At 41.3% G+C, this 27402-nt stretch overlaps 2 protein-coding genes across 3 annotated transcripts; both read left to right on the top strand.

Moving 5' to 3' along the window:
* Positions 1-1933: 1933 nt before the first annotated feature.
* On the top strand, positions 1934-14214 carry LOC139911972 (solute carrier family 22 member 4-like). Of its 2 annotated transcripts, XM_071899608.2 has the most exons (10): positions 1934-2448; positions 3165-3268; positions 3661-3815; positions 7539-7710; positions 9713-9854; positions 10046-10149; positions 10710-10924; positions 11159-11341; positions 12408-12543; positions 13502-14214. In XM_071899608.2, exons 1-10 carry the CDS (start codon positions 2077-2079, stop codon positions 13599-13601), a joined length of 1683 nt encoding a protein of 560 aa, XP_071755709.2. In that variant the 5' UTR covers positions 1934-2076; the 3' UTR covers positions 13602-14214. The 2 variants fall into 2 exon arrangements, with proteins under 2 accessions (XP_071755709.2, XP_071755710.2); XM_071899609.2 differs by lacking the exons at positions 3661-3815; positions 7539-7710.
* A 1159-nt stretch (positions 14215-15373) lies between these two features.
* map2k2b (mitogen-activated protein kinase kinase 2b) lies at positions 15374-23525 on the top strand. The gene is made up of 11 exons (XM_071899597.2): positions 15374-16336; positions 16471-16681; positions 16853-16999; positions 17412-17489; positions 17708-17759; positions 18716-18840; positions 19266-19479; positions 19713-19765; positions 20049-20110; positions 20334-20379; positions 21958-23525. The coding sequence occupies exons 1-11, from the start codon at positions 16248-16250 to the stop codon at positions 22066-22068; spliced, it is 1188 nt and encodes a 395-aa protein (XP_071755698.1). The 5' UTR covers positions 15374-16247; the 3' UTR covers positions 22069-23525.
* Positions 23526-27402: the final 3877 nt, after the last annotated feature.

The raw sequence follows: 27402 nt of genomic DNA, 5'->3' as shown, positions 1-27402 counted from the left end.
AGAGGAGAGTCCTCAGAGGAAGGCGAGATGGAGGAACTGGGCGAGGTTTTCAGCACTAAAATTACACACACACACACACACACACACACACACTTTTTAAATTTACCAGGCACATAAACATCACGCACAGCGGCTTCCCCAACACACTTTGTCCTATGTAAAGTGGATAAGGTGTTGTGGACAATGTGCACATCGGGCTAGTTGGTCAATACACCAATTATATAGATGAGGGTATCGAAAGGGCAAATGATAGCCAATCAGTGAAGTGCTTTTACTGTCCTCTAGCAAGAGCTGACCCCCTGACCCCAGCGGCTGACCCTCAGGCCAAAGGTCACCACTCCGGGGTCAGAGGGCATTGCCATGCACTGGACAGAGAGCTGTTGCTATGGTTACAACACTGGTCAAAGAATGGCTAGGTGTGGTGTCGAGGGGGAGGGGGCGCTTCATGTAGGATGTTACCCACAGTACTTGACCTGTTTATTAAGGTACGTTCAACAAATTAAATTCTGGACACTCCCAAAACTCAATCTTTCATTTTGACATTGGATTATCTGGCCAGTAGAGAAAACACACTTTTAACACACACTCGAAATACAAAGAAAAATTGAGAGGACTGATTTGAATTCTATTTCATCTGTCTTCTTCATGTATAACCTCATTCCTTGGAAGAAAGATGTTGTGGGTATAGGAGCATTACTTTTACAGTAATACAAACACAAAACTCTGTTTCCAGCTATCTTGCACCATCTTGTGGTGGCTGTACACACAACTGCAACAGTGCTGGAGACGTCTCACTGACTGTAGGGAGTTTTACTACCAAATCCTCAATGTCTGTACATTCAAATGTGTTGTATTATATATGTTAATGTAGTATGTATTATACAGTGATCATTTGACATGGTGACCACAGAGCTCTTTTATAGCAAAACCAAATTGTGAAGTAGCCAGTGGCATTATCACAGGGAATGATGAGAGCTGTTTATCTGACACACACACACACGCACGCACACACACACACACACACACACACATACATACATCAAAAACAACAACACTGTAGACTTTGTACACCATGAACACACCAGGCAGGAGGAAGCAGTTCATACAACTCCTTTCCACTGTCAACCTGCCTTGTACTAGTATTTTCTCCTTAAGTAGAGCACATAGGCCTATATATGAGGGGGAAATAACAAAGGAAAAAAACAAAACAATAAATATTGCATAATATTGCCCTGCCTGGTGTACTAAATATAGGCCTGGTGCCAAAATGAAAAAAAATTCTTGGATATCAGTTCAAAACTGTTGCCAAACCTGTAATGTATCAGGATGACTGTTTTCACCTCATGTTCACCAATTTAATTCTGTACCAAGTCATATTTAAAAACAAAAATCTTCTCAGGACGTTTTTTTTGTAGACATAATCTTATCACATGGCGGTCTGTGGTCTAATGTGTATCTCTGGGGACCTTTGATGTGCTAAAGTTTTTCTCAGCTCCTTCAGGTCTCCTACTGGGCTACTGGCCAGTGATCAAGGTCTGTCTGACATAGCCTAGTACATACCTGTAACCAGCCCGTCAAGTCAGTGACCTATTGGGACAAACTTAAAGCACCGTATGCTGTCTCATATGACAGCAATAAAAGATGCAACCTCGTAGGGCAAACTCCGTTTTGAATTAGTAGGCGTATCTGGGGCGTTTAACGCATGGAAATTTCTTTTATCTGAAAAAAAAAAAACGTAGAGGTAGTTGGTTTGGCGGCCAAGCCAGGTCACGCTCAGCGGATCGTTCAAGTTCTTATTTGAAATGATAATTACTGGCATAGATTGCCAGTGATGCATAGATTATGCTATTGTTGTGATGCAGTAGAGCTTTGTGTAGGTGAAACCAGACTTGCAAGCTTGAGACTCGCCATGGCTTTGCTTCATGTTGCCTGTTCCACCTAGAGACTGCTGGCAACAAAAGACGCGGAATATCTCCCAAGACCTTTATTCACCCGGGAGATTTTGGGTGAACCTACAGATTTTACGCGCACCCAGCACGGCTACGTTTCTGTTGATTTGCCGTGAACCATACAAACATGACGGGCGAAAAAAACAGAGACTACGATGAAATCACATCTTTCCTGGGCGAGTTCGGTCCCTTTCAAATCGCAGCATTTGTACTGCTGAGCGCAAGTGCAATCCCCAACGGGTACATGGGAATGTGCATGGTTTTTGTAGCGGATGTACCCGCGCACCGCTGCAAACTATCGATCAACTCCACGGACAATGGCACGGAGTTGGAGGTTCCCTTTCACGAGCAGATCACCCGAGTCGGACCTGACATGTGCTCCCGATACAAGCTGATCGGGAATTCAACGGAGACAGCGCGACTTGGCAATGACACGGAGGGCTGTCTGGACGGATGGGTCTTCAGCACTGGGGAATACACCGCGAGTATTGTGGATGAGGTAGCTATCGTATAAAAAACACAGAATAATCATAAAGTCGTAGTAGATCATAGCCTTATTGGGTCGGGCCTTAGACTATTCAGTGTTGTTTTCAGCTCTTCTATGTCATTCAGAAATAGAGGTGACACCATATGAAGATCTGTGTCATCAACTACTTAACACTCAGGGTTACAGGGGCGGACTGAGTAATTTGGGGGGGCAAAGGTAAGCATGGGGGGCCCCGTGAATCCCGACCTTTACCCTTTTCCAATCCATCCTTTCTATACATTATCTCCAAGTTGGGGCTGAGCAAAGCTATGCATTCAAGGGTTGATGTTTTCATTTTTGTTTTTCCGCAGCATTTAGTTAGATTTACTTCATTTTGTTTGTACTTCTCTCCAACTCATACAGTGGCAAGGAAACTGAGCTTGAAGTCTAGTGGCATTATCATGCTACAATTCAAGTGGGATAGTCTACTATAGCCTGACTGGGGGGTGGGGGTGCATGACTCAATATTGAAATATTTTTTATTGTATCAAGAGGAGGGGTGTTTTTCAGAAAGTAAATTGACAAAAAATATGCTCACATGACTTGATATTCTTGTCTTTTGTGGCCTAAGGCAGTCGCCTACCTTTGTCTAAGGGTGAGACATTTTCATAGTTCATTCATAGTTTGACGTAATATTCATGGAGAAGTGCAATAAGCAGAATGACTGTCCTCTCCCCTGTTAACTGTAGTGGGATCTGGTGTGTGACAATGCATGGAAGGTCCCGCTCTCCACCTCCACATTCTTCATAGGAGTCCTGATCGGGTCCTACACCAGCGGTCAGCTCTCAGACCGGTAAGCCCTGTCATGTGGACAGTAGAGCCAGCCTACATACCGCTGCAGAGGCCCTCTCATAGGCTCACTTCTCTCTCCCCACCACAGAACTATAAGGGGAACTTAGTGTTGAGAAAGCCTGCACTAGGAAATCTAGAAAGTATTTGTTCCTGTGTGCTCACACAAGACAAAAGTAGAATTATCACTAATTTTCTCCAAGGATTCTGCACCTGTCCAAAGCAGATATCCGTGTTTCATTGCCTCTTCTTAGCATAAAAGCAGCTGAGAGATCAAGTTAGTCAACTCATAGGCTATAGAGTTGAGAGTCTCTTCTTTCCATTTACATATTTACATAGATATTCCTATATAGATTATGCTCTGTTGATTTGATGCCTGTGTGCGTTGTCTTCCAGGTTTGGCAGAAAGCCAGTGTTTTTTTGGAGCTTGGCCTTACAGACAGTCTTTGCCTTGATCCAAGCCACCTCCGTCAGTTGGGTCATGTTCTGTATCTTCAACTGTCTGAGAGGAATAGGCCAGATATCCAATTTTATCACATCACTGGTGCTGGGTGAGAGACCATGTGCACCTTTACTGTTCTCAATAGCATCCCTTTCTCTATCTCTTCTCCAGTATCTTCACTGTTGGGCTGCAGGAAAAGTGAAAACAAAATGGCCAATGTGTGACAGACAAGTGTGAGCTGAAGTTAGAGTTAGAGTTAAAGGTGAATGTGGCCGAAAAAGCAAGACTCTCATTAGCAGGCCTGTCCACAATAACAATTTAATAATAAAATGATAATTAACAAACAATGATAATAATAATAATAATAATAATAATCATTATCATAATCATCATCATCATCATCATCATCATCATCATCATCAGGGAATTTTTTCTCCACCAGTCACTGTGGCAGGTACATGAAAATTTCTACCTGTTCAGAATTTTTACCTGTCACGACCTCATTAAAACTCAACCAGTGGGCGGGAATGTTTGGTGCATTTTTTTGATTGACACTCTTGATAACTCACCAATACCAATACCAATACAAAAGAGAGAGAAATCTTGACTGTCGATCAAAGTGGCACAGCACCTGTGGCCAATATAGTCACACATGCAACATTCAAATTTGTAACTATATCCAAGTATAGAAATTCATTGTTCTATTGAGAATATGTGTTAAAATAACAAAAAAAACCTACCTGCCATGGTGTCGGGTGAACAAGTAAACATGTCGTCCCCCTAAATGATGCAGGCACCCCATGGGCCAATGGGTTGGTTTCATCAAAATCGGACCGGTGGTGTAGTAATTATGGTCTTTCAGTGTTTGAAAATTTGATGTTCAATTATAGCGCCTGCATCAGGCCAATCAGTGTAATGCTTTAAACGCCAGAACACAGTGCCAAAACGCGTCATTCCTCCAAGTTTCATCAAAATCACACCGGCTGTGTCTGAAATATTACCTTTGAGTTTAAGCCAACTCAGCAAAACTGAACAACTCTTACGACTTGATGATCATAAATTCTGGCAACTTGTTTCATGTAAGGTTGCCAAAGATTAGAGTGATATTTAAGAGTGCCATTTGGTGGGCCAAACATAGAGGATTGATATCATTTATGCCAAAAGATAGGGTGACACTTCATTCCCACAGTCCACCACCACATCCAGAGAGTCTGAGTTTCTTTTAGATGAGGTGTCAGTTACAGTAGGGAGCAATATTCCTACAGAGATCATACTGGCAATACTGGCAATTCGGGATCTGGGGTGGAGGGGGCTTGTAACTCTGGAAATGCTATGAGGCAAGGACTTGAGATTTCTGGTCTTTTAGTGGTGGGGTAGCGACAGGGAGGGGACCTTGAATTTCCAAAAATATGGTAAAGGAGGAATTTGTCATCCCTTGGGAAACCTGGATGGGTGGATGAGGAGAGATTTGACTTCTCTGGAGAAAAGGAGGAAGGGGGCCCTGATATCTCTGGGAGCAGAGAGGAGGGGAATCTAGGGATTTCTTAGTGAGCAGTGAGGAAGGATTCCAGTTTCTCAGTGAGGGAGGTGAAACACGAAGAGGACTGTGGAGGCATCCTGGCTTGTAAATCCCCACATCACTAACAGGAGGACACATTCCGCTCAGATTTGCTTTCTGCTTTCTGGGGAGACGATGTTGATCCATGATCCTCTTGATTTTCACCTCTTCACTTATGCTCTGATGTCTGAGAACGTTTCTTTTAACCTCTGGCTCTCTCAATGCCTTGGCAAGCAGTGGTGCATTCTTCATTCAAATGCACATCGTTCTTCATATGATGAACATGAATATTCTCATGGAGAGTCGCAGTTAGGGATTACTGCACCCCTCTTGCATGAATCAGTATTATTACCCATGATGCTATGAAGAAAAACATCCAGACATGGAAGCAAAGTAAGAGGGCCACAACAGCTTTCTTAAATCATTAGATAAAATCTACATTTATCTCCTCTCAATTTATCATCAGATATATTTCTCAAGGAGTTGTGAGCCACCATATTTTATATTTTATAAACATATTTTCCATGGGAATCATGTAAAAAATATGTTTCAATCTTGACAAAATCTTAGTCCTGATTAATGGCATGAGGATTGCAAGAGCTGCTGTTTGAAATAGGAGTGAGAGAGCAGGCCTCCTGAAAGAGCAGAGGGTCGGGCATCTCAGTGATATTAAGAGAAATAAGGACTGACATTGTTACTGGTGGGAAGACGTTTGGAGGTCTAAGGCTCCTTGGTCACTGTGGGAAGAGGGTGAGGCTCAGTGAAAGTGAGCTCAGCTGTCCTAATGACAGAATTTATGTTCTTTTATACCTCTGTTGGCCTAAACTCTCTGCTTAAAGGACAATTCCTTTGTGATTTGATCCCATTCACCGCAAGAGCCAAGATGAGATAGGAGGGGGCGTCTTACTTCTGCTCCAAAATAAAGCTTTTGTGTTAGGTCCCGCCTTCTGTCAATCACAACTCAGTCAAGCCAAGCCGCTACGCACACCAATCACAATCCATTCTTCATTTAAATAGACAAGGCGGTCTATTTAAATGACCTCCTCTTCCTCCTATTCTTGCTGCACCCACTCTTTACCTCCACCTCCCCAGCCTCCACCTGCTATAGTCTATCCCAGTGGTTCTCAGTGTGGGGTCCGGGGACCACCAGCGGTCCTTGAGGTGGTTCCAGGGGGTCCCCGGTAAATTGATGAATTGTTAAACTTCACCATTATTTCATTTACAAAAAGTTTATATAATTAGAGAATGTAGAAGAATGACTATTGACTATCTCTCTACCTACAATACAGATAGCCATGGAATTCTAGACAAAATCATATGTAACAATAAAAATATTCTCAGATTTGGGTCCAAGAGACAAAATCTCATCAAATAGGGGTCTGTGGCCCTAATGTGTATTGAATTAGGGGTCCTTGATATGAAAAACATTGAGAATCACTGGTCTATCCAGCAGAGCCTGGATAGACTACACTATAGGTCACTCTTCAAGTGATAACACAGCACAGTGTTGCTGCTCTGGCTCTACTCTGTGTCACCCATAGGTGATTTGCATTGCGCCCCTGCTATACCTTCAGCATGCTTGCTGGGTAAGCAGGGAGCAGCTTGGTGCAGAGCCATGAGCGCCAAACATAACTGTATTACCATTTGTTGCTATAAATGGTTTTATCTTGTGACTGGAGTGTCCCTGACTGAACTGTTACTAATAATAAAGTTATAGTAATAGAGACATGAAGGACATTTTATGACACATTAGTGTCTGAGACTGACACACAAAGGCAGCATATCTCTGCTTAATAGTTAGACTTTCTAGTCAGACACGTTTTGTCAGACAGTCAGAGAGTGCACAGTAAAAACATGCAAAGCATGCAAATATTTTGATCAAATGAAGGGAATCATTTCTAAATGAGAAAAAGTGACACCTACCTACTTTAAAAATGTATTGCATGGGCATCCTGGTGACTCAGTAGGCCAAGGCGTGCACCATGTAAACAAGACATCCTGGGTTCAATTCTGGCCCGGGACCCTTATCACATGTCATCTCGCTCCCAATCTTTCCTGTCTCTCTCTACTTTGAGCTGTCTAATAAAGGGAAACATGCCATAAAAAACATAAACAAACATAAAAACAATGTATTTCACAAATTGAATACTGAAGGTCCTGTTTTTTTTTCTAAAATTAATATGTAGTGTTTTGTGATAGAACTGCTGGTCTCTGGCAGTGCTGGAATGTTTTCTCTCGTCTTAATATCATGATGCTGATCCTCTTCCCGGTCAGGGTGTGAGATCCTGAGCCAGTCCACCAGGGTCAGCTTCACTCTCCTGGGCCACAGTATATGTTTTGGCATTGGTTACGCCTTCCTATCTCTCGTTGCCTACTTCATACGAGGCTGGAGGATGCTGCTAGTCGCTGCTGCCATCCCTGGCTTCCTCTACATCCCAGTGTGGTGGTAAGTAAGTCAGCGATTGGCTGATGAATGTTTGATTGATCGGTGCTTTGTCCCATGTTCAGAAAGAGGGAGGCTAAGCTGGAGCTGGAAAGGGATATGATGCATGCCATCCATTATACAAAGTTGTATATTACAGTTGTCCAATTTGTTTGGGCAATTTGTTAACTTTTGTTTTTATCAATTATGGACATATACACGGTTTCTTAGAGCATTAAACTTAAAATTAGTCACAATCAACTTCAAAGTGCAAAAACTGTCTTTAGTGCAATGAATTAAATTTAAACAGCTGCAGTGGGGTTAAGTGGTGCCTAAGGTTGTGCGATACACAAATTCCAAATTCAGTCACCAAATACCTAAAGAGTTTAGGTGCAGGAAATATAATACAAGTTGGTTCAGTGCAAACTAATTTGTTAGGTTGACAACATAAGCCTAAAAGCTTAAACCTGTATCTCCCCATATTGGGATGTTGGAATGGACTGGACTTGTCTGGTCTAGAGTGAGTGTCCTTGTGCAAACAAGCATTGTTTTAGTGGAGCGCTCGGTCATTGTGTCTCCTTTCTCTCACTAAAGCTTGTCTCTGCCTGTATCTTCAGTTGTTTATGGTTTTGCTATCTCCCAGACAATGGTTACAAAAGTCTTTCACGCTAGCTGCTCCAATGGCTCCACAGTCTTATGCATCTATATTCTCTCTCTGTAAAGTTGGTATGCATCTATCTTCTTCATCACCTTTTACCCAGTCTGTCTGTAGGTTACCTTACTGTGTATCTGTTTGTATCTTATTGGGTACTCAGGAGCATCTAGCCGGGGTCTGTGTTAGGGCTGAACGATATTGACAAAAAAATCGAATTGCGATTATTTGACAGAATATTGCAATTGCAATCACAAGTTTTTCTTCTCATAAATTTCTTAGAACTTTAAAATTGTTTAAAGAAAAGTAATTTTGTTTAAAAAAAAAAAAGAGTAGATGTCAGTGTGCAGGGTTTACTAAAATACATGTCTACTTTGGACGCTCCTCTCTTAAGCAATTAATTGCAGCCTCTGCGATTTGGAAATTGCATAAGTTCATATTGCGATAAAAAAAAAAATGTGATTAATTGTTCAGCTCTAGTCTGTGTGTTCATTGGTTTGTTTGTTCGCTCACTGCAATGCGCAGTGGGAATCACGTTATGCGCTCTTTAGGCCGCGCTGAGCCTAAGAACCCCCCATGGGGTAAATACAGTGTGCACTGGTACACCAGGCAGTACGGTAGAAGGCAAACAGGCATGAGCCAGCTCTGTTTGAAAAAGTGACACCTAATGTACCTGAGCTGCTTCCAATCACTGACAGATTTCTTGTTCTCATGTATGACAAAGGAAGCTCTGGTGACAAAGTGAAGGAGACCCAGCAGACCGTGTTTACTGATGTGTTTGTAACACTTCCATGGTTTACACAGAGAGGAAGAGACATGGAGAACATCCCTCCAACACAGGATGCAAAGGACACTGTAAACGTCTGAGAGAAAATCTCTCCTGAACATTGCTCTGCCAGTGTGGTGGCTGTGAGGCCAAACAATAAGCAATTAAATAGAGAGGGAAAGATTCAAATCTGATAGGAAATATCACTGGATGTACTGGTAAAGTGATAATTAAAAGGTTTCCTGTGCCCGACTCATTTACCTCTGAACTGTTTTGTTAAACATAATTTAATAAATAAAGTCAATTAAAACAAATCTCTCAAGCGGTATGGACATGAAACTTAAAAAGTGTTATGGAAGCAATATTAAGCTTATAAAATTGCCTTTAATTGTCTTGAAGAAACATCAAAATACTTAAAAACGTGTCTATTATCGCCATTTATGTCACCTGCAAATTATTTTGTTATACTGTATATAACAAATGATAATTTTCTGATTGTTGGAAATGATAATAGTCTGTGATGACAGCTGTGATATCCAGAGTGCCTCTAGCGCTCAAAATGCTTCAAGCTCTCCTGTCCGCTGAACCACCGGTCTCTGTCCCTCCAGGGTGATTCCTGAGTCTCCTCGCTGGCTGCTGCAGAGAGGGCGAGTGGAGGAGGCGGAGCTAGTCATACGAAACGCCGCCAAGAGGAACGGAGTCCCCGCCCCCGAGGTCATATTTAGGGCCGACGAGTGCCTGGAGTTAATGGTACCCGCTCCGTTATTACCCCTCACACTAACTGTGTCAACAACGCTATTTGTGCTCCAACATAAAATATGCCCTAAACTGTGGAAGTAGTTGGCTGGTAGTTTTCCAACGTGCAAGTAGGATTTACAGTCTATGTGTTACAACCTATGCAGTGTGGCTATTCTGTGTCTCTTTGTATGTTTGTGATTCAGCAAAATGAAGGTGGGGAAGAGCGGCAGGCGCAGACATATACTTTTGTGGACCTGATCCGCACCACTAACATGAGGAACATAACATTTATCCTGTTGGTCCTATGGTAATGTGCCGTCCTCCCTACTCTGTCTGCTTCTGTCACATTTACACATTTTCATATTTTTTAATTTTCCTAAATATATTTTCATATATACTAGGTTTCAACTTAAAAAAACAATTTGCCTTATGTGGTTTTACAACTAAAAATAGTGTTTGACAAATAATTTGTCACACATGGAGCAGTCACTCTGATTGCTCCCCCCATTTAAAATGATGCCTACCTGCTGAGCGGAGGCATTCCAGAGGGCCTTTAAAATAAATTGCTGCAAACATGGCTGATAGGAACAATTTAAGCAGCGTTTACAAAAGGGATGCTAAACAAGACCAATTACAGTTGTGGTGTGTTAACTGGAACTAACTGGAGTTTTGGAAAATGTAATTACTAAATCTTGATGATCAAACAAAGTCAAATATCAGTCGTGTCTTCACTAAACAGGGTTGAATAAATGTAGAAAAATAGGAGCATGTTAATTCCTACAATATGCCCCCTTGAAAGTCATGAAAAAATACTTAAATACTTTCCTTCCATCTTCATCCAGCTTTGTGTTTCCGCTCCTCCCCCAGGGCAGTCACCGTCATGGTCTTCTACGGTCTCTCCCTCAACACTGGCAACATGCATGGAAATGCCTACCTCAACAGCTTCATATCCGCAGTCACCGAGATTGTGGCCTATATAGCCACCTGGCTGCTGATTAACCGGGCACCGCGGCCCACTATCCTCTTCTCCACGCTGCTGTTCTGCGGCATCATGCTTCTGATCATCAAGCTGGTCCCTGAAGGTTTGTATGTTCTACAAAGGCTACGACTGACCGGTGTGATTGATAAAATCAAAGCAGTCATCATGGCGGGACGTATGATTTGGCTACTGTTGACAAAATGCACTTATTGTAAGTCACTTTGGACAAAAACGTCTGCTAAATGATGTAATGTAATGCAATGTAAAGCACAAGGATATTATACATTAGGTGAGACTGCGTATGCCTATAGTTTAACAGCCATGTCTGTCTGTTCAGATATGCATGCCATGTCCCAGGTATTAGCCTTGCTGGGAAAGCTGGGTGTGTCTGGGGCCTACGCCTTCCTCTATTTGTTTTCCACTGAGCTGCTCCCCACTGTGGTCAGGAACATGGGCTTGGGAGTGTCGTCCACAGCTGGACGCATAGGCAGCATCATCTCTCCCTATGTCGTCTACATAGGTATGTGTGTTTTCGGTTTTGTTACGTTTGTGTGTGCATGTCCACTGTTAAATCGAAATGTGGTCGATATACAATCAGAAATACAACTTGAACAGATCATTTCAAAGTAGAAGAAAGATATTCAAAAGATATAAAATCCCCAAATGACACTTGTTTGCACTGAAATGCATCAGAGAATAGAGCTGCGATGGCGCCCTCTCTCCTGTCAACTCTAAAAATATCTAAACAATTTAAATTCAGGGGTGCAGATTCAATATGAACAGCCATTCTGCCATTTTTGTCTAACCAGGTTTCAGTTAAAAACATAAAATCAAGTTTATAACTATTAATTGGGTCACTGATCAAAGGAGACTTGTTAGCCAAATTCCATTTATTTACAGTGCGGGTTGGATGAGATTTCTAGGATTTGCATGCATCTCCTCCACTATCCTCTTCAGTGGGTCAGAGGTCGTCCTGAGGGGCGAGGAGGCAGAGGACTGGGGAGTATGTGGGTTCTTATCAAAATCCTGGTTGTTTTCATTTCACTCAAGACCACAAAGAACCAAAACAAAGATCATGTGGTTTGGCAAAATCCGGCTGTTCCTTCCACTCCCATCACAGCACTTAATGTGTTTATTATTGTATGTGCTCATTCATTCATTCATTCATTCATTCATTCATTCATACACAGCTAGTAGTTCCTCTGTATTTGTGACATACATTCTGCTGTAAACTGGCCTTCTTGCCATTCCTGTGATAAAATTCACTGTCTGACTTTTTTTTTTATTTACTAAACTGTACTTGGCCTTTTATATATGTTTTTTATTTTATTTTTATTTAACCTTTATTTAACCAGGCAAGTCATTAAGAACAAATTCTTATTTACAATGGCAACCTGGCTATGTGAATATGTTGGTCAAATACATACAAGATTATATATATATGTATATATATATTATTTGTATTGTTCTGTTGCATGCTACTTGTAATTCATTATAAGTTGTCAAAAATGAATGTAGGCTAAGACTGTGTATTGCATATAAAAAAAGACATTTTCTTATTTAAGTGTCTTTTGTTCTGTTTGCAGGAGTTTACAGCAAGATCCTCCCGTACATTGTATTCGGCACACTCAGCATCCTGGCTGCTGTTGTTAGCATCTTGCTGCCAGACACCAGAAACTGCAAACTGCCTGATCACATCAGCCAGGTCAAACCCATCAGAAGGTACAGTATGTCACTGTGTGTGGATGGGATAGGCCAGAAATTCCTGTTTCTTTTTTCTAATCCTCATAGAAAAAAAATGGCCACTACTAGACTTCCTTTAGCTGCGAAGGCGCTAGATAGTGAAGCGAATATCACACAGCAACTCCTTGCAACTGAGACATTGGACCCTTGTTATCTGAAAGGGATTTGACATAGTTTAGAGTAATTATGTCATCAAGATCTGGTTTGAGGTCAAACTGGAGCCGCATTTTTATGATTAAAGTTGGTGCTGATTTCAAACATATGGTGTTGAAAGCCGTGAAAAGCAAAAACGCAAAGGAGGAAAAATTGATAAAAACAAATCAAATGGAGTAAATGCAGTATTATGATCTAATCCAAAACAGTCACATGCAGAATTACATTTATATAGGTACATTTATGTAGAGGAAACGTCCCTGCTTTGTTGTTCTGTTTGTGACGGCCCCTTCCTCTCTGTCTGTCTGGGTCATGGATGTATTAAACTGGTTTGACTTCCTCTTTACTTTGTTGTTGTTCATGTCTCTGCAGGAGGCTGGCAGGCGGGATGGGATGGGGTGGGGGGGCAGGCCTCATGCTTTCCACCTGGTTGTGTGTGCTCCTGGCTTCTTTTAGTGTTGTTTTACACCTTACAACATCCCTACATCCATGCACACACACCACTGACTCCACATTTATAATTTTGTACTTCAGGCTACTTTCATTTAAAATAAATTCTTTTGAGCAGTTACATCAGGCGTGTTCTCTCATCTGTGTCACTGAGGCCTGAGGCCGCACCACAACCTGCATGACAGGCTCCTGTAAAAAAAAAAAGAACAAAGTAAACTGCAACCTATAAAGTGGGAGGGGCTGTCACGCTATATTTCATCTTCTATCATTTGTACACTCAGCATAATACATTTTTAGCAACTGCTCTCTCCCCATTCCTCTTTTTATCTTCAAGCTGTTGCTCACCAAAGGAGGCGTCCACAGCCCCGTCCCGCACAAGCCCAGACTGTAAAGAAATGAGCAACTTCCCTGACAAGCTATCAAAAACTGTATAACAGCACCCTCTGCTGAGACAAAACAGCAAGGCACCCAGAAGCAAAGGATTAAGTGATGACTGACAAAAGCCATCAAACAAATGTACCGCTTTGTTTTCTGGTGAGACGCAGTCTGAAGCGGATGTGTGTCATGGATGTTGTTCAGGACAGACCCGCTGGGGTTTTCTGGTCTTTCCTAGAAACAGATTTAGCCCAAACCACAAAATATTCATACAGACCTCTCTGTTGTAGCGTGGGTTGGAATCCGACCCCCTGCAGCTACATGTACTGTACTGCAAAAATACACTGCAAATGTTTATGATCACTGGTTTCATGTTATAAAGTCAATGAGAAAGCATGTGTGTATAGGGCTTTGTAATAATTTCATATTAAGAAGGTCATTGACTACGGTTTTATATTGATACAGTACTATAGCTAAGTGTTGAAAGCCTTCTGTTTCCTTTTACTATGTTTGTAACACAAGAGAAGTGTGTTATTCTTTAGTTTGGCTATCTCATCCTGGATCACGATGTGTGTACCATGTGATTATAGCTCAATGTGGTGTGTATGGTGGCAGCTGTGTGTTTGGGCAGGTGTGTGACATGTGTCTCTGATGATGCAGTGGTAAATAAAAAGGCGGATTGTTTTATTTAATGTGTCATAAACTATATTTTTCTTTTTCTTTTTTAACTCTTTATATTGATAATATATTGTATTGCGTTGCTGTGGGCCACTTCTCCAAGCAGGGACAATAAAATCTTAAGGTAAACATCTACCTACCTTATATCATATCAACTACTATTATTATGTTTCATTTTCACCACAATTACCATCAGTCTGATACTACTACCTACTAGAAATATAATAATATATCATAAAGATTTACTATATCAGCTTGAAGGTGTGTAACAGTATTTCACAAATAAAGAGGTGGGTAAACTGAGCTTAGGTTGGATCAAATAAAGAATATTTTCTATGGACCTAGAGTGTGCGACCCAATTTTTCTTGTTCACCCACCACTATATCTCTCTGTATGACCAAACAGACTCATCATTATAATAGGGTGAATATTGCAGAAGTGGGTTTCACCAACTCTGCCTTTACATGTTGTCATACACTTGTAATGACTAATATGATTATTGGGTAGAATGACAATTTAAAATGGACTAGATAACGGGTAGTCTCAGATTGTTATATATATATTGATGTAAGATATGATGCTGTATAAGTCAATTTTGACACTGCCCTGATATGCTATTCATCTACTGTTGAACTGAGACATTATTTTATTGGGAAACTGAACCAAGTATTAGTCATTTTAAAGGGAAGAATTGAGTTTGAGTTTGAGCTTCACACTGTTCATTCAACTAATATGATTCTATAGATGGATTCAAATGATCAAAACTTCTTTATCTACTGTAAAATTACAAGTAAGAGATACATCTGTAAGAGATAAGCTGTTTGGATTGCTTGCATAAGAAACTTACTTTACCAAAGTGGTGTGTTGAGGGTGAATCTGTTTACATTAAACTCAAACTTTGAGCTCTTTTTCTTTACTTTGTCCTTTTCAATTTTCTATTAGAAAAAGGTGTCCCAGTCTTCCAATAAGATGTGAACAACAGAAATCTTTGCCATACATCAGGAATAATCCATCCTGGGCTGACCTCACACATGACTGTCAACACCGGCGTTCTCGCGAGAGTGGTCGTGACGTTACACCCGGCGATGCGCGGTGCTGAGGGCCGCTGTACTTCGCCGCGCCCCCAGCCCTGATCCTGGGACTCTGTACAACCAGCCGCACACCTGCCAGTAGGAACAAGGGCGAGGATAAACAAACAGATTACAGCCCCATTTGCTCCGTGTTTCTGACTAAAACAACAGGGGCGGAAACAGCAGTGGAAGCTGTTGGACAGTAAAACAGTCGCTTGCTATCAAGCTACATGGTGTGACAGTAGGACTATCATGCAACAGCTAGCCAGATGAAGTTAGCTAGCTAAATGGTGTTGGTGATGGCTGTGATTTTAAAATCATTCTGTTTGCTGTTAAGTTGTAGCTTAACGTAGTTGAGTTTTTAATTAACCCATTCACCACAGCGATCATAATGCTAACTAGCGTGCTAGCCAGTTTAAGTACCGTTACGTCCCATTCTTCAAAACATTGTCAACCAGCTAACGGTATCTTATCGTTAGCCAACTAGCTAATAGTACCTCACTCTGGTTTTAACTAACTTACTGTTTCGTTGATTGTGTTGTGTAACACCAGTCTTCATTTGACTAGGATCTGTGGCCACCTCCGTGTAAAGTCTTGAACTTTTAACTTATGTCACCTTTGCCTACCTCGCCCACCTAGTTGGTTTCCGTACCCTAACGTGTACGTAACTTTGCCAGCAAACGTGGTTGGGTAATATACATTTGTAATTATTAAGGTGGCTAGCATGCAAATTACTGTGCTGGTTTGCTGCTTAGAAAATATGATTTTATTGTTCTGATAACATCGCGTAAAAACTTGCCCCTCAATTCCTAGTCTTATAACAAATCAAACGGGAAAGGATACAAATAGCAAGGCAACATTACAAAATAGACAGTTAACGTTACTTGATAAATTGCCATTTGTAGTTCGGGGGGTAGAATCAGCTAAGCCCAGTCTGGAGTTTATCTGCAAGTAAACATGCCTCCTAAAAGGAAACCAGTGCCCTTAAACATTACTCCCACTGGTGATGGATTGTCCTCCTCTACCAACACTGATGTTGCATCTGAGTAAGTTGCCCTGCTGGCTTACTGAGTTTCATCAATATACTATCCTATATATGCTACAATAGACTAGCATGTCAGTCAATTGCAGAATATGAAAGATGCTTTATTCCTTCTCTATCTCATCTTCCTTTTTTCAGGGCCAATTTAGAAGCACTACAAAAAAAATTGGAAGAGCTGGATCTGGATGAACAGCAGAAGAAAAGGTTGGAGGCTTTCCTTACCCAGAAGGCCAAGGTGGGCGAGTTGAAAGATGACGATTTCCATCGTATCTGTGAGCTGGGTGCTGGCAATGGAGGAGTAGTCAACAAGGTGTGCCACAAACCCTCAGGCCTAATCATGGCCAGAAAGGTAAGCTGCAGATAATTAATTGATAATTGACTGATACTAATTGTCCTCCAGTTTCTATTGGTGTAAATTGCATATACCTTTAGTGTACAAAAATAAGACATTCTGAGCCTTTCATAAAAAAGGTGATGCAATAACCAGCTTATTAAACCTCAATACTCTGTTTTTGCTCAGCTGATCCATCTAGAAATCAAACCTGCTATCAGAAACCAGATCATCAGAGAGCTTCAGGTGCTGCATGAGTGTAACTCTCCCTACATTGTGGGCTTCTATGGAGCCTTCTACAGCGACGGAGAGATCAGCATCTGCATGGAGCACATGGTGAGAGAATGGTGGACAGAATGACAATGTGTGTATTGGGGGAGGTAGTAGAACATGACAATAGTATTGGTAATGTGATGCTTTATTGATCCCCGTAGGGAAATTTTCTTCGCTTGCATCCCCCTCAGGACTCCTAGGCACAGAATGAACAAAAATGACTTGATTCTTCATCATCTTTATGTATATGTGTTAGTGTAATGTTTAGATTTGGTATTCAAAATTAAAGAAAGTCATTGTTAAAACAGAGCAGTCGATGAACAGTGCAAATAATAATCTTAAATCACCTGGAGCATGATTTTATGCTAAATGTGAGGCAAGCAATCTGTTTTTAAAGGCAAGTTTTACAGATATTCTGGTTGTCGCCTGCTACCTTCTGTAATCTGCCTCTTTCTTGTCTCCCTCTGCTGTGCAGGATGGTGGCTCTCTGGACCAGGTGCTGAAAGAAGCCAGGAGGATCCCAGAGGAGATCCTGGGCAAAGTCAGCATCGCTGTGAGTATATGATTGTCTTCAACAAAGAATATTGTAATATTATGTGATTTTACATTAATATTAATTTTGCATTATTTGGACCTTGCTTAGTTAATCTAATCTAATGTTTTTTTGTACTTCAGATTACATGTCAGAATCCACCTGTTCTGACTCTTAACTACCGCATTGAGATTATTCATGATTATCAACTTTTGTATTTTCTCCCCTTTTTCAAACAGGTTTTGAGAGGTCTTGCCTACCTAAGAGAAAAACATCAGATTATGCATAGAGGTACCCATTTTGTTCCATGGAGATCATTAAACTTTCACCCAATTTACTACATGCTGTTATACATATGTAAGGCATGATGCACAGTAGCAAGGTTCATTATATGTTCTTAACAGCACACCTGTATTATCCTGTTTATACCATGGTCACTTGCCAAAGATTCAAAAAAGATTGCTAGAACAAAGATAGTCACTTTGTTCTAGCAACCTCCTTTTTCTGCTAGGCAACCGTAACTACAGCCTGAGCCTCTATTAATGAGCTGATAACATCTGCTAGCCAAATTACTGAACAGACATGCCCAAAAACCATGAAAAATGTTACCACATATGTGTTTAGCTTGGTGTACAGTATGTTGATTTATTTATATTATTTTATAATTATTTCATTTTCTTTGCATTCATAAATTTAACTGCTGACTTGCTGATATGGTGTCAAACAATTACTCTGATCCAATACCCTTTTGGAACAACAAAATATTTTATGGCCATTTCTATACAGAGTACAACGCCCAAAACCCCAAACTAATTTTTGCTAGATGTATCATGTAGTAAAATGTCTAAGAAGAGTAATGTTAGTCTTTCCTGGTTTGGTGGAATTTGCATAGTTTGTTTCGTGGCTAGCTGGCAGGCTGCTCAGCGACCAGTTATCTTTGGCTGCCAGTCGTCTCAAGATGCAAAAAAAAGAAAAACGCACAACTTTCACTTTCTGTCAGAAGATTCAACACATGAGTCTGTTACCTAATTTGGTATTGATAATGTACAGTACTTAAAAACTGTTGATTAATTGAAAATTAATACACAATCAGATTTTAGCACTGACCCAGGTCTTGGTATGAATTCTTAAATTGTGTGGTTTTTCAGTTTTTTATTCTCTTGTTATACCTGCATGCACAAATTCTTTTTGCATACTGGCACATCATGTCTGTTTCAGTTTTTCCAACATGTCCATTTTCCACCCAGATGTGAAGCCCTCGAACATACTGGTGAACTCACGTGGGGAGATCAAGCTGTGTGACTTCGGTGTCAGCGGACAGCTCATAGACTCTATGGCCAATTCTTTTGTGGGGACAAGATCCTACATGTCGGTATGTCGGCCCTTTCTCAATTAAGTCTTTAAGAATGAAAAAGATGACAGTTTAGTTCCTCCACAGTACTCTTAGCTGTAGCCTGTGTCTAATTTAACAGGTGTCCTGTGTTGGAGCAACCCACTCTTTTCCGCTACTAGTAGTATTCATACACTGTATCACAATGTTTGAAATGAGCCTTGATGGCTTTTCAATTGAAATGCTCCCACACTGGACTTTGTCTCGACCCAACCTGTGCCTCAATTTAAATATAGTGACTATTTTAATGTAAACTTTGAGGCCTAATTCACTGACACAGTTCTGAACAAGTTCAATACTGCAACAATTTTTTATTTATCCTTTTAATTCATATGATTGATCAGCATTCAAATAATGAGCAATAATCATTAAAACCCCAATATCTTTCCCTATGTTTTTTTGTGTAGCCTGAGAGGTTGCAGGGAACCCACTACTCCGTACAGTCAGATGTGTGGAGTATGGGTCTGTCCCTGGTGGAGCTGTCGATTGGACGCTACCCCATCCCTCCTCCAGACGCTAAAGAACTGGAGGCCATATTTGGACGACCCATCTTGGACGGTGCAGAGGGAGAGACACACAGCACTTCACCCAGACCCAGACCACCGGGTAGACCAGTCAGTGGTGAGCAACACACGTGCACGCACACTCTCTCTCTCTCTCTCTCTCTCTTAGAGCACTCACTTGCTGCTAGGGCGAATTTACGCCCTATTTGCCCTATTTTATTTTTAGATTAAAATCTTGCCTTGTGTAGCTTTAAAATGTAGATTTTAACAAACAAACTGCATGTTTCTGTGTGTCTGGGACTATGTGTCAAAGTGACTTTAACCCTCAACATACCTTGGCTTCTTCTCTAGGTCACGGCCCAGTAATGGCCATCTTTGAGCTCCTGGACTACATAGTCAATGAGGTAAGAGACAACGTAACTTAAATTGTGCAAAGAACAACTCTAAATTAAACCAAATTTCCCTCTGATTCCATAAACCATTTACTGTCATTCCTTACTGCTAGCCAGAAATAACAGTTCAAGTAGATTGCCACAGGTATCCTGTGGTTTAATCGGTCAATGATCCTAGAGGAAAGGAGCAGAGAAAAAAGATGACTTAAAAAGTGCTGTAAAACAGGGGACTCGCTCTCTGCTGTCTGCAGTGCTAATAGTCACATGTTCATTTAACTTTTCCTCTGTTTTTCAGCCCCCTCCCAAACTACCACATGGCGTATTCACCTCTGATTTCCAGGATTTTGTGACAAAGTGGTGAGTCACCTTTGCCTGTAAATATTGCTCAATTGTCCATTTCCAATACATAAACATAACACACAGCACACTGTGGGGAATAGTGTGTGTGTTATCTTTTTTTGTCTGTGTACATATGCCAAGCAGAAGTAATACAAGATACCTAAGCCAATGTTTTGTGTAGAACTTGATGGATGGATACAGCAGTTGCTGAAAGATTACTCTCTCCTGTGTGTCTCTACAGTCTCATCAAAAACCCAGCAGACAGGGCCGACCTGAAAATGCTGATGGTGAGTGTTTGACTCCTCAGTTAGAGTATGACTCAAGTTTGAATTTAAACTTCTACTGAAACTTTCCTCTGCGCCTTTTACACTTGTTACTTGCTGTGGTAGTTGTCCCTTTGATAACACATGCCATATCAGATTGTCAGATCAGATTTTGCTTGTAGATTGAGCTCTGCCAAACCTGCACTGCGGTTAAACACAGTTACGTTAAGGTGTAATTCATGCTTTACTGGGAAATGAGAACCACACAGGGGGTCTGTGGAGGCCACAAAGGGTTCAGAAACATATACATTAGTATGAAAGCCTTATCTGTCCTTTGTACACTTTCTAACACCATTAGAGCATGTGAGGAGAGCAGAGTGGGAGTAGAGCAAGGAGTGAGTGATGGTAATTTAACATGAGCAAAGAGCAGAGTGGAAAGTCAACAGAACAAATCCACTCCTCTTCGCTCTTGTCGCTGCTCACGCTGTTGCACAGCAAAGGGGTGTGATTCGAGAAACAGAAACCTCACCCAGTATAAACTCCCCTAAAACCCCACTTTTCATCCCATACATGTCTGCAATAAGTCAATATAGCGTGTGGTGGTGGGGATTCAGTAGAAAGAATTAATCTTTTGATGCCTTCTAGTCATTATATTCAGTTGTCAAATACAGAATGCAGTGGTTCTCAATGTGTTATCTCCCTATCTACAGTATAGACTCACATGCAATTCTGTAATAACTCATAAAACAACAAAACAAAAATCTCAGATGGGACATGTGCAGCCTAATGCATAGAAATTTTAAATTTCTACCTGGAAAAAGTTGTCCTGAAAGTTTGTGAATCTCTGGTAAGTTCTTACTCCCAATTCACTGAAAAGATGACTTCAAATTCTCGAGTCTTATGTCATCACCTCCAGAGCATCTTATAAGTGAAAGTTACAATGATGTATTTTGTATATATTTTAAATCACAGAAAGTTAATATAAGAGCAAAGTTACTATGGGGAAAAAACTATCATGAGCAGGAGGTAGAGAGGTGTGCTGAGTGTTTTGGTACCAGCAAAAACTCAAACTGAAATCTAAAAAGACTGTGCTGTGCAAACCTGAAGGCAGTAAAGAAGAAGGTTGGCTATGTTAAAGAGCTGTAAGTTAACTGTGATTTGATTGAAGTGTCAGGCCATCACATTAGCTTTAATTTCTTGCTTGATGGTTCAACAATAGATAACTATATATCATGCATCAAAACTGTGTATGGTAGGCTCAGAGGTTTGCAACTAATGCATAATTGTCCATTTGTTAATTAAATAGGTTTGATTAATTAAACAGTAGCGCATAGGTTTGTTCATACTGGGAGTCTGTTCTCTTTTTTCCTTTGTGGTGAATTTTGCATTATATTTAAGATTGAAATGTAAAGTGAAATAACAGCACTCAACTGTATTGATTTCATTAGTTTATAGTTATTCAGATTTTGTTCAAAATATTTTGTCACACAAACATGTCAAGAAATTGTCTTTGGTGTAAAACCCATAGCAGTCTGCTGGTTTTCTGGGTCCACTATCTTATGTATACTTGAGTGTTTATTTGTTTGTTTGTGTTTTTTGCAGAACCATACGTTTATCAAGCGGTCTGAGGTGGAGGAGGTAGACTTTGCTGGCTGGCTTTGTAAAACCATGGGGCTGAACCAACCTAGCACTCCCACACGCATTGCAGACTAAACACACACTCGGAGTGCACTCACACACAGTATATACACATAAAAACAGACATAAACAAGCTGCTGCCTGAAACCACACACACACACAAACACACACACTCACACACACATGCATACACCTTGTCCGCCACTTCCTCCCTCAGGTGAACCTCTGAAGGCTCCATCTATCAAATCGACTCCGCTGACGTGTAAGAGAGTTGATGATCCAACCGTGTCAAGAGGGGAAAATATCTACAATCAACATCCTTTGTTGAAAATCAGTCTACAGTGCTTCTGTTATCCATGACAAGTTAAACTGATCGTACCATGTTTCCTCTGAATGAATGTTGGCAACAGAGAGGACATTGGTCATAACTCATTTATCTTCGGTTCTGGATGTTGGGCCAGTACATCACTTATTTTGGGGGTTAACATATCTCTATAGCTGCTAGATCGGAACCTTTCACCAGTTGTGAATTCTAACGTTTGCAGGAGGGTCAACCATGCCGAGTGTTCAGCACTGCCCAGACAGTTTATGTTGCGTGGCTGTCTTAATGCCATGAAGCTTTTATTCATCCAGCAGAGTCATACAAGCTGGTTGTGCGTACTCTGTCACAAAGCCAGAGGAGATATAACTTGGGAATATGAGCAGCCGCACTTAATATTTTTGTAAGATGTTTTGATTACCATTTTGCTTTCTCATTGTCATATCTAAATTGCTCTGTTTTCAGAGTGTGTGTCGCAGCGCATCACCCCAGTTATTACTACAATCATGGTTAGGCATTTGTACGTGTACAGATGGGTACATATATGGATTTGTTTTCATGTCTGTTATGCAAATACTTTCAGATATGTAAGGATGCATATACTTTACTGGGCAGGTGTTTTGTTTTTTTCTTTGTTAGCAGGAGATGATTGACTTTTTTTTGCATTTTAGTTTCTGTTGATCTGACTCTGGTTTCTTCAGATTTTGAAATGTCTTGAGGTGAAGCACAATGTTAGAAACATTTTAGCATGAACCTCATGTCCAAGCAAAAATGAAAATAAGTAAGTAAATGTTCCAATCCCGAGTGCGCCCTCTGCTCCCACTGTATGTTGGGGTTGTTTCCTCAGCTTGTACTGGTAGCCTCAGATTAGCTGCAGTGGAGCGGAGGCAGTTGTTGACCATAATAGAAACGCAGCCCTAGCCAGTACCTGCTGTAATGAGACTGCTTTTATCTCTGAGCGAGCTGCATCGTGAGACTGAGCAGTCTGAGTTGAACACAAACGGTCATTTCTGTGTGTATGTTATACTGTAAACAACAGGACATGGATTTGCCATGAAAGTGCATCCTGTGTTCTGGCAGGATGAGGGCCTTTCGCTCCTTTGTTTTCTTCTCTTTGTGTATTTCCTCCTCCCAATAACGGTTTAAAGACAGAGATGGGTTTTATGGTAAAACCATCAAAAGCTTTGTCTTTATAAAGTCATAATTGTCAATAAATGGTATGTATTGTCACATGTGAACACGATGTCTTCATTTGCCAAAATATCACTTCTGTGTTTTACACTCTTTTCACCAGAAGGGGGAAGCACATTAGGTGCACAGCAGGAAGGCCTCGGTATCTGTGATGTGGTAAAAATTACCATCATGTTACATACCAACCAAAAATAGCAAAATATCTTTTCAAAAATTCTGCAGACTGCCTTGTGTACTGTGTATCCATTATTGCCACCAAGTTGACTAGTAAATATTGTGAAAGAAAGCTAGAACAGGGCTGCAAACTAAGGCATCGCCGAAATGCATCACATCAGTCGTCCATATAAATGAAGGGCATAGTGATTCATCTGTTTGGCTCATATCTGGAGTGATAATGAAATGTCTCCTTGAATGTCTATCAACTTCAGGCTGAGAGGGGAAGGCCTTGAGCTGGGAGAAAGACATGGTGTTGCAGTGTGTGTGTGTGTGTGTGGGGTGGCTAAGTCTAAGGGATGGTGATGGGAGGGGGGGACTCTACTGCAGCAGAAAAACAGCAAAGTCTGCAGTCATTAATATGCAAATATGCAAATGAGAGGGTAATTAAGATTGGGCGTTTGTCAGTGGCTCTTTGATTGCTAATGAATTCCAATCTGCAAGAAAGGGGGAGGGGAAGATGAGCCGAAAATGAGGAAAAAGAAGAGGATGGTATTGTGCTTTTTCTCCGTGCCTCGTGAAACCAGGGGATGGTGAGGGGTTCACAGGCCCTATTGAACAAACAGAGGAAATTATCGTTATATATTTTTCCAAAAATATTGAAATCTTCTGAATAATGCAGCTGTAAGCCACACATCAAACACAAACAAGATGACAATGCCCGTCCAAAACAGATGAATAATCAGAAGAATGGATAACGCAGTATAATGAATACGCTGGAATTCTTTGATAGGGAAACTGTTTCAGCGCAGATTGAAGCGGTGGCATGAAAGGGGTAAAAAAAGAAGAAAAAAAAAGGTGGGGGGGGGGGTGAGTTTGTAGCGAGATGATTAACAGTGTGTACACCGTCACTGAGCATTCAGCACGGCAAGCTAGAGCCACCACAGGAAGGGAGAGAGATTTCTGCTCATTAAGAGTGATGTGGCTGACCCCTGTTGAGAGAGATGGAGAGGGAGGGGAGAGAGACGCAGAGAGAGGCTCAGGTATCCTGGCAGGGGGGTTGCAGTGGCAGCATGTCATGTGTCACAAACAATGTTATTTTGATATTTTTGGCAAACAGCGGGGCCTACAGTTCACACACGAGCACACACCGCTGTTATTGCTGTTTCAGTGGTCCCTTGATACTTGTACATCTTCCTCTCTCACACATAAAAGGGGAAAACGTATACGTGAAATAAAAACAAATTAATCTTATGAAGGATGGGAAAAGCAGCTGCTCCTGTCACCTTACAGCCTAATGATTTCCTTGCTGTGCTGTGGCTTTGTATATGTGTTGCAGGGCCGAGCACTACGGCCACTCTAAACAGCATCGCTATCTGCGATACACAGCCCATAAAATACATTCAAATGTTGGATGTTCTTGTTGGGGAATAGAGAGTAAAAGCATGACACCATGTAATTTATAGTGGATCAAAGTGGCAGTATGATATTTTTATTGAATACATTTTCCCAAATACTTAAGCCAGGATCATAAGTACACACACACACACACACACACTATATTTTTTTGGAGTAGGGTGTTTGTAGTTGATCCCCAAACTGTTCCATCTGGGGTTGAGCAGTGGGGGAGTATATGAGTGTGTGTGTGTGTGTGTGTGTGTGTGTGTGTGTGGGGGGGGGGGGGGGGGGGGGGGGGGGGGGGGGCGCTGTATTTTTTACAGGAAACAGGAAACCAGAAGTCATAACAGGATGCCCCAGGTTTTCATACTGTACCTGATGCGTGGGCGGCTGCATGGGGGTAACCCATTTACAGAGGTATAGAGCTTATATAGAAAAAGAGAGAGCCCAGGAAAGAGTGGGTGGAGAGGAGGGTACACACTTTGGGGTTAGGAAAATGGAGTTCCACTCTAAATATAGCTTTTTTTGTGTGTCTTGTGCCTTACCGTGCACCTTGATGTTGTTTTGCCACCGTGCCGTTTGTCCTACTTTCTAAAAGGCAACAACCCAAACACTGTTTGATGTTTCATCTAGAGGAATGATATGATCACTTCCATAGCGAATACATGCACCGTCTTTCCCCAGGTGTAGGAGCCTCACTAGCGAATCTGTGACATGAGACTAGTTTTGTCATAATGGGGTTGATCTGCTCACACTGCCTGAACGCTCCCACCTCTACTGCAAACTTATCTAGAGCCGAGTTGTGCCAGTGACAGTGTATCGCCCTTACAGCCTCAGACTCATTTGACTGCATCTGTCTTTAAGGGTGCAATTTTTACGCATTTATTGCTTATTTTTGTGCCTATGTAAAATGTTCTGCAGTAAATTGTTGCACATTTATTTTGCCCTAAAAGGATGACATGATAACCTATCTTTAGGCCCACTGTTAATGGCATACAGGTGTGTGCTCAAGTGCATATCTGCATTTGAGTGCATGTCTGCATTTGAGAGTGTGTGTGCGTGAGAGTGTGTGTGTGTGTGTGTGTGTGTGTGTGTGTGTGTGTGTGTGCGGGTGAACCACAAACTGGATGGCTGAGTGTTCTCGTAAAGGCCAGCACAGATGTTAGTGAGGTTGTTTCCCCTTGAACCAGTTGAGGTTTTCTCTAGAAAGTCTCAAAACAAACAGTGACACTAACTGCAGCCTTGTTTACATAACCACCGAGCTACACCTCATGAGAACCAAGGACCGAACAGTTTTTCTGAGTCTTTCGTTTCATGGCATAAGCTCACCGAAGCCCAGAGATAAATAATCTTTTGATTGCAGTTTGGGTGTTGAAAGACGACAAAATTATTTTTTTTTCTCTCTCTTACACTTACACACACATATGACGTCTATATGTTGCACCCAACATGCCAGACACAGCTGTCTGCTCTTTGCAGCTACAGCTGGACGGGGACCAGGGCATTCATTCAGACAAACAATTTGTAAAATGTATAATGAACCAATGTAGATGGATTCTGACAGACAAAATGAATGTGTATGAACACAGAATGGTTAGGATGTTCGATGAACCATCTTTGAGTTTGAGGTTTGAGGTGTTCAGCTGCTCTCTCTCTCTCACCATAGGCCTACATTTCACGGTGTTTTGTCTCCTAATCACCTAGACTACTGAACCACTATTAGACAAGAAAGATGTATTGCAGACACTGCTTTTGGTTCAGAATAATCTTTCATACTGGAACATTGTGAATTTTATTGTGAGCCTCGGCTGCTGTGATGACTATAATTGTTTTACAGTCAGTATCAAAGATGTTTTCATAGCAAGGTCACCCCAACTAATAACCCACTTTCTTTGACAATGGACTTTAAAAAGATATGGCCAGTCAAAATCCACTGTAAGAGAAACTTTCTTAAATAAATTCTTGCCAGTGTTTTGCATAATTGAGCATGCTGAAACTCATCAGACATCTCTCTCTGGCACACACACACACACACACACGCACACGCACACACACACACACAATTTATGCACGTTTTTTTTTTTTTTTCGTAGCTTAGGCAGTATTTCAGAACAAAATTAAAATGCAACCCGTAGGCAAAATGAGGCTGCCCTAAAGGATAATGTTGAAAGATACTTGGGCGTCCCACATGCCAATCAAAATTTCCTCGTATCCAATTGGTCCTCCGCTCCGATATTATCATTCCATCTTGCTCTGGTCTGTCACTAGTCTGTTGGGCTTTCCGCTGTCCTCATCCGCCAGTCGACATAGATCCCCGCGGTTTGCTACTCAGATACTACAGTATTTTG

This window comes from Centroberyx gerrardi, chromosome 13 (genome assembly GCF_048128805.1).
Source record: "Centroberyx gerrardi isolate f3 chromosome 13, fCenGer3.hap1.cur.20231027, whole genome shotgun sequence".
In the NCBI taxonomy this organism is placed as follows: domain Eukaryota; kingdom Metazoa; phylum Chordata; class Actinopteri; order Beryciformes; family Berycidae; genus Centroberyx; species Centroberyx gerrardi.
This window is presented reverse-complemented; position numbering and strand designations above follow the sequence as displayed.

Coding starts and splice junctions, on each gene's coding strand:
- LOC139911972 (XM_071899608.2), top strand. CDS start 2,077: ATGACGGGCGAAAAAAACAGAGACTACGATGAAATCACATCTTTCCTG. Junction 2,449..3,164: donor CCGCGAGTATTGTGGATGAG/GTAGCTATCGTA, acceptor TGTTAACTGTAG/TGGGATCTGGTGTGTGACAA. Junction 7,711..9,712: donor CTCTACATCCCAGTGTGGTG/GTAAGTAAGTCA, acceptor CTGTCCCTCCAG/GGTGATTCCTGAGTCTCCTC.
- map2k2b (XM_071899597.2), top strand. CDS start 16,248: ATGCCTCCTAAAAGGAAACCAGTGCCCTTAAACATTACTCCCACTGGT. Junction 17,000..17,411: donor GCATCTGCATGGAGCACATG/GTGAGAGAATGG, acceptor TCTGCTGTGCAG/GATGGTGGCTCTCTGGACCA. Junction 18,841..19,265: donor GGACAAGATCCTACATGTCG/GTATGTCGGCCC, acceptor TTTTTTGTGTAG/CCTGAGAGGTTGCAGGGAAC.